The following is a 7,726-nucleotide window of genomic DNA, read 5'->3' on the forward strand; positions in this document are numbered from 1 at the left end:
TTTTTCCCCCTCATAATATTATGAAAATTGACAAGCGAATAGTTTGTCATAATCTATTAGTTGAACCTATCAACAGACAAACCATAACCAACAATATAAGTTAGTTGCTACAGTCAGCGTAATAGACCATTGACTCCCTCAATGAACCAGAGCATACCATCTGAGAATACATCACTTGCTTCCCTCTCTGTCTCTCATCTCTAATAAACATATTCTTTTATCACGCATATTTCCAAATCTCAATGCACTTGAAAAGGAACCAAAATGCCAAAAAATTACGCGAATTATATACAACCATACTATTAATAAACTAACCAACAATATCCAATTCAAATCCTAAGAAAAAAAGCACTTGAAAACACAAATCACTAAGGCACAAAATTAAACCATTATATCAATTTGAATTTAGATTTTTCCTCCTTTCCTCAAACCTAGGGTTTCAAAAAAACTGTTCAGTCAAGTCCACACCTGGCACTCCCTGGATCCGCCGACAAGCTGACCGGAGGAGGATTTCGACGTTAAGCCCACGGGAACCTTCCGGCAGAGAACCTTGAGCACGCGCGGCCTGAACCGCCACGAACCGGATCGGAAGGATGCGGAAGCCAGCAGCTGGACGTCGAACGTAACGGAGCCACTCGACTTCTCGGCGTTCAAATCGATCACGGCGCGTGGCTCGAGGTAGGCGTCGACGGCAACCAATGTTGCGTTGAGCGTGTTCTCGGACCTGGTGTCCTGCTTGAACGGCGGTAGCTGCGAGTCGGCAAGGTAGTTAGAGTGGTAGAAGAGGGAAGGGCGAAGCACGTTATAGGTAACGGACATCTTGTGGTTATTGTTGCGGAGGAGGAAGGTGAGGTGCCACGTGGCGGAGACGGTTTGTGCGGTTGTGGAGAAGTTCTGGACGGAGAAGGTGGTGATGGTGAAGTGAGGGAGGGAAGGGCGGAGGACGAGCCAGGTGATAATGAGGACGACACCGAAGACGACGGCGAGGCAGATCATGGTGGCGATGAAGGCGCGGAAGAAGGAGCGGGAAGGGGAGTAGCGCTGTTGGTAGGGTTGGGGATTGTAGTACTGAGGATGGGGCTGGTAGGGAGGAGGTGCGGCGTAGGGGTAGGCGGTGGTGGATGGCGGTGGCGGTTGGCCACCGTTAGGGTGGTTGAAGGGTGGGGCCGGGTAACCGGTGGCGGTTCTAGAAGGTTCTTGCATTGATTTGAGCTGAGGTGAAGTTAAGTGAGTGAATAGTGAATTAGTGCGTAAGGAAAGAGAATGTGTTTGGATTTGGGGGTTTAATTTCAAAATTTTAATTTTAATTGAATTTCATATCTCACGTCAACAACGGAACGCGCTTGTTACTTGTTGGGTGTAACGGCAAGGTTCTAAGGATTCCTTCAGTAAGAAGGAATAAAACAAACAACACTCGACCTATATTTTACAAGATGGTTCTTGATCTTTTCAGTAAATAGTAGTAATTATATTTATACTTGGCTTAAACTTTTGGCTTAGGATAAAGCTGTTATTTGATTGGGAACGGGGTGGACTGGACGGTGGTGCACAGATAAAGTTAACAGTTGCATATTCTTTAGGGGAAAACCACAATAAAATAAGTGCATTTCCTTTTCACATCGATATTGGTTAGTGCTTGATCCATTTGGCAAAAGGCATCCAAAAATCGTCGCTTGCATTCAAGTTGGATCTTTTTTTTTTTTATGTATTCCTATTATTCATATTCAGACGCGTAAATATTAATGCCCGTTTAAAAATGGAAAAACCTAATCCAGGGTTTAGAATAAATCACAATAAAATAATTCTGTAAATCTTTGAAGAGTTTGGGCCCGGATTTATGAAAGCCCAATCGTACATTAAATGTGCAATCAACCCATGTGACACGTCCTCCGGGCCTTTCTCACGCAAAAGACACAGATTATGGCAAAAAGAAAGAATCTACATTTGCGTATGGCATGGGAGTTGGGACTTGGGAGTGTGTGTTGACCATAAACAAGGTCGTGGTGTTTCAGATGAAATCATTGTAGGCCAACGTGTAAAACTATGTCTAACGAAAAAAACAAATTAAAGAATTGATTATTGTCCGATAATCAAAGTGATTCAAATTGATGACTTATGAATGACATTGAAAGATACTCGTTTTTACATATGTTTGTAGTTTTATTTAATTGATGACTTAGGAATGATTTTATTCTATTTTCCCCCAACATTGAATAATAAGTGATGTTTACAATTAACTAGAAATTGGCATGTTCATAGAAACACACTTGACCACAGAGATACAAACACACTTGGCCTCTTGGCTTTCGAGGAAATGCTTGAGAATCAAAATACTAAAATAGAATTGCATCGCCGGCTGTTACAATGTAATTTGATTTCCTATTAAGTGGCATCAGATTAAGCATGGTGACAGCTAATATAATCTAATCTACACAAGTTTTTCTTTGATTTTTTTTCCAGAAAAAGTTAATGTAGATGGGTTAAAATAATAAAAGTTCAACTATTATATATGAACATGGAATTGTCACCACATTTTTTTTGAAAGGAGAACAAGTTCGACACATTTACTGGAACATACAAAGGTAGGGCAAAACACTAAATAACTCATAAATCATTTTCGACATAATTATCAACAACATAAGTTGATTTTGCACTATTTTTTTAGAACAACCAAACAATTTAGCAATACAATTCACTATAATTATTTTCCTATAATTATTTTTCTATTTCATATAAGTGAGCTCACTAACTATATTTTTCGCACATCTTTTTTCAATGGCATCGACCTCCAACTCTTAAAGTGCTCTTTTATAGAGCCTGAAATATTCCAAACACGACCCACATAAGTAATCCATGCGCACCACACCTACCAAGCATACTCACACATTACAAACAAGTGTTGCACAGTTTCAATTTCTTTGTTACACATAACACAGATATTGTCTTTCGTTCAATAATGCCCAATTTACTCAAACGATCTTTTGTATTAACTCAGCCTACAAGCACAAACCAAGTAAATTATTGTAATTATTCTATAATTAGTAAAGATTTGTTTATATTAGGACATATTTGGTGCAAATTTGTTTTGAATAGATTTTATTACCTGTTATTTTCTTTCCTTCGTTAGGTTGTAAATAATCTTTATATTTTGTATGTAATCACTCTCTAGGTGAAACAATTTCAGGAATAATATTCAAAAATCTTCTTTTCAAGTTGGTATCCCGATTTTGAGGGTTCTGTTTCCGCATTTTTCAAGCATTTTTTCAGGCAGCCTTCATTACTGCAACTATACCTGTTTCGGTGTCCTGCTGCTGTCGCACACCGCCACCGAAATTTTTTTCCCGGCGAGTTTCTGAACAGTACCACCACCATCAGAAGCGGGATTTGTCGATCTACAAAGCCTAGGAGATTTCGTTCCCATCGGCGCGATCTCTTTGATTGCGACGCTGCTTGCCCAGACACGATCATCAGTTTTTTCTTTTTTTTTCTTCTTTTGTCTTCCGTTTGTTGCCGATTCTTACCAATGACGAATGATAAGACTATACCTCTCATCAGCCCCAATGATTTACCGGTGTTACAAGGGTCGTATCATTTTGATGGGGCAACTACCTCCAATGGTCTCAACTAGTTCGCACTGCTCTCAAGGGCGAAAGAAATTAAATCATCTAGAAGAAAATCCTCCAACCATGACAGACCCCAAATATGAAGCCTAGGATGATGAGGATGCTCTTTTCATGACCTGGTTATGACATTCTATGACACCAGAAATCAGCCGTAATTATATGTTCTTCCCCACTGCTAAGGAGATTTGGAATAATCTAAGTCAGGCATACTCAATGAAGAAGGATACTACAGCATGTTATGAAATAGAAAACAAGATCTTCAATACCAAGCAAGGGAGCCTCTCCGTAACTGACTACTTTGGGACGCTGAATCGTTTGTGGATCGAGTTAGATCAGTATCAAAATTTGACTATGCAGTGCACACCTGATTCTATTACATTGACACAATTTATTGAAAGGATACGTATATTTAAATTTCTGTCTGGCTTGCACTCTGGATTTGATCCAATTCGAGTTTAAATTTTGGGTAAAGAAAATATTCATTCTCTCTCAGAAGTTTTTCATATTGTATGAGGGGAAGAAATTCGGAGGTCAGTCATGTTGGAAGGAGTAAATTCTGTTGATGGTTCAGCTCTAGCCATGAGCAAAGGTCCTTTAAAAGGTCCATCCCTTTCATATGGAAAGCCTCCCTCAAAGACTCACCGTGATGATCGCTAGTGCAGTTATTGTAGAAAAACGGGTCATACTAAGGACACATGTTTTAGACTTCATGGAAAGGAGAAGGTCCTCAAACGTATTAGAGGATTCAAATATGCCATACAAATACGTGCTAACCACACATTGTCTGATTCCGAAAGTGTGGAAGACCCAACTATCTCACAAGCTACAAAGGAGGCACCATCCCTTAGCAAAGAAGAATTAAACCGTTTACGTGGTCTTATGGACTCACTTAGTAAGACATCTAGACCTTGTGCTTTAACCATGAATGGTAAGAGTTCTAGCTTCTTATCCTTTAATGCTCCTAGCATTGAGAGTACCTGAATTGTAGACTCTGGTGCTACAGATCATATGAAACCTCATTCCGTTTCTTTTTTTATCTTACACTAATTCATCTGGTCACAAACAAATCACTGTTGCTAACAGTTCCTATATTTTTATTACTGGATATGGTAACATCCACCTTCAACCTTCTATCCATTTAAAAAATGTGCTTCGTGTTCCAAAATTATCTACTAACCTCTTGTCTATTCATTAGGTTACCAAAGACTTAAATTGTGCTGCAACTTTTTTTCATATTCATTGTGTATTTCAGGATCTTACTACGGGGAGGACGATTAGAATTGCTAAAGAGTAGGACGGGTTATACTCCTTACTGCATGAAAAGAGTACCACACAAAAGGCACTTAATTCAAATCATCAGACAAACATACCGTCATGGGAAAACTCTCAGACATGGCTTCAGTATAAACGTCTTGGTCATCCTCCATTTAGTACCCTAAAGTCTTTATTTCCTTTTCTATTTACAAAAGTGCATGTTGAGTCTTTTCAATGTGATGTTTATCAATTAGCTAAACACCATTGGACTACTTTTTCTCCCAATAATAATAAAAGTTCTAAACCTTTTGATCTTGTTCATTTTGATGTGTGGGGACTTTCAGCTATTAGTAATATTTCTAGTGCAAAGTGGTTTGTTTCTTTTATTGATGATTGTACTCGAGTTACTTGGATCTTTCTCATGAAAGATAAATCTAAAGTTTTTCACTTGTTTAAAATTTTTTACCAAATAGTTCGAACACAATTTGAAAGCCCGATTAAGAGATTACGTTCTGATAATGGCAGAGAATATGTGAACTAAAATTTTTTCAAGTTCCTTAAGGATAATGGAGTTATTCATGAATTGACCTGTGTAGACACCCCTCAACAGAATGGGGTGGCAGAAAGGAAAAATCATCATCTTCTTGAGGTTACTCGAGCATTACTCTTCCAAACGTCTGTTCCTAAGTCTTACTGGGGGGAAGCTGTCCTAACGGCCACTTATTTGATTAATAGATTACCATCTTGGGTCCTAGATGGTGTTATCCTTGTTCAATTTCTGACCAGAATTTACCCCTCTATCCCTATTATAAATAGTCTTCAAAGTCGTATCTTTGGCTATCTTATTTTTGTTCATATTCATAGTTCTCATTGGGGTAAGTTGGATCCTCAGACAATCAAATGTGTCTTTATAGATTATGCTTCAAACAAAAAGGGATATAAATGCTATCATCCTCAAAGTCATAGATTCTATATCTCCAAGGATGTCCCATTTCATGAGTCCGAGTCCTTCTTTTCTAGTTCTCAGCTTCAAGGGGAGAGTATTCCAGAAGCTGAGACCCTTAATTCGTCACCTGTTATTGCAGAATTCCACTTTTTCGGAGGATAACAAAGACCCTGAATCAGAATCGCTACTAGAAAAGAATAATGAGGAGAATAATGAGGACATGTTTTTTGAAAAACAATATCAGCGAAGGTAGCAAGAACCCATCCTGGTCAAATAGCAATTTCATTCGTCTGAATGGAGGTAAGACCTCATACCCTTGAGACTCTTGACACCTTGAATACCACTTGTGTAACTAACCTAGATGATTTACCTATTGCCATGAGAAAAGAAAAAAGATCCCGTGCCAAATATCCTATTTCCAAATTTGTGTCCACTAAAAATATTTCTGTATAACACCAGAATTTTCTTTCAACTATTGATTCTGTCAGAATCCCTACATCAGTACAAGAAGCCTTAAAAGATGAGAACTGGGTTCGAGCTATGAATGAAGAAATGGGTGCATTAGAAAGGAACGAGACTTGGGAGATTGTAGAGAGACCAATGGACAAGAAAGCAGTGGGTTGTAGGTGGATATACACAGTTAAATATCAATCTAATGGCACACTGGACAAATATAAAGCAAGGTTGGTTGCAAAAGGACATACCCAAACCTATGGGATTGATTATGCAGAGACATTTCTCTGGTGGCAAAAATGAATACCGTCAGAATTATCCTCTCCTTAGCAGCACACTTTGGTTGGGAGATGCATCAATTTGATGTTAAAAATGCCTTCTTGCATGAAAGTCTAGAAGAAGAAGTGTACATGGAGATTCCACCAGGATATGGTATCACTAGTGAAGGAAATAAGGTGTGCAGACTAAAAAAGACATTGTATGGTCTTAAACAGTCACCTCGTGCCTGGTTTGGAAGATTTACTCAAGCTATGATATCTTTAGGGTATCGACAAAGCTAAGGTGATCATACTCTGTTTATCAAACATTCACAGGAAGGCAAACTCACTCTACTCTTGATCTATGTAGATGATATGATTATTGCAGGTGATGATGAGTTAGAAAAACAGACTTTGAAAGAAAAGTTAGCCACTCAGTTTGAGATGAAGGATCTTGGCAAGCTAAAGTACTTTCTTGGGATAGAGGTTGCTTACTCTAGACAAGGCATCTTTATTTTCCAAAGAAAATATATCCTAGATCTCCTCAAAGAAATTGGTAAGTTGGATTGTAAGATCACTGGAGTACCCATAGAGCAAAATCATAGAATTGGAAATAATGAAAAAAGTCCAAAGGTGGAGAAGACACAGTATCAAAGGCTTGTGGAGAAACTCATCTACTTATCACACATTAGGCCTGACATAGCCTATGCAGTTAGTGTGGTTTGTCAATTCATGCATGATCTAAGAGAGAGATATTTGCAGGCTGTAAACAGGATTATTCAGTATTTGAAAGCCTCTCCAAGGAAAGGATTGCTATTCAAAAAGGAAGGAATTTTATCCATGAAAATATATACTGATGCTGACTACGCAGGATCAATTATTGATAGGAGATCCACCTCAGGATATTGCATCTTCTTGGGTAGAAACTTGGTGACATGGAGGAGCAAGAAGTAAAATGTAGTTGCAAGATAAAGTGCAGAGGCAGAATTTAGAGCCATGGCCTAAGGGATTTGCGAATTATTATGGATGAAAATCATACTCGATGACCTCAAAGTAAAGTATGAAGCCCCTATGGAACTGATTTGTGATAATAAGTCTGTCATTAGTATTGCACACAATCTAGTTCAACATGACCGAATGAAGCATATAGAAATAGACCGACATTTCATTAAGGAGAAATTGGACAATGGTCT

At 38.5% G+C, this 7,726-nt stretch overlaps 1 protein-coding gene across 1 annotated transcript; it reads right to left on the reverse strand.

Moving 5' to 3' along the window:
* Positions 1–456: 456 nt before the first annotated feature.
* LOC112706946 (uncharacterized protein At1g08160) lies at positions 457–3,421 on the reverse strand. Its single transcript, XM_025758481.3, has 2 exons — positions 3,293–3,421; positions 457–1,212 (listed from the first exon to the last, which is right to left on the reverse strand). The coding sequence occupies exons 1-2, from the start codon at positions 3,419–3,421 to the stop codon at positions 457–459; spliced, it is 885 nt and encodes a 294-aa protein (XP_025614266.2).
* Between the last annotated feature and the right edge of the window lie 4,305 nt (positions 3,422–7,726).

This window comes from Arachis hypogaea, chromosome 8, assembly GCF_003086295.3.
Source record: "Arachis hypogaea cultivar Tifrunner chromosome 8, arahy.Tifrunner.gnm2.J5K5, whole genome shotgun sequence".
Lineage (NCBI taxonomy): Eukaryota > Viridiplantae > Streptophyta > Magnoliopsida > Fabales > Fabaceae > Arachis > Arachis hypogaea.

What these genes read in the sequence shown, in the direction of transcription:
- LOC112706946 (XM_025758481.3), bottom strand. Translation starts at nt 3,421, where the DNA reads ATGGGAACGAAATCTCCTAGGCTTTGTAGATCGACAAATCCCGCTTCT. An exon ending in GCAGCAGGACACCGAAACAG is followed by an intron (nt 1,213 to 3,292) that starts GTATAGTTGCAG and finishes ACTTCACCTCAG; the next exon opens with CTCAAATCAATGCAAGAACC.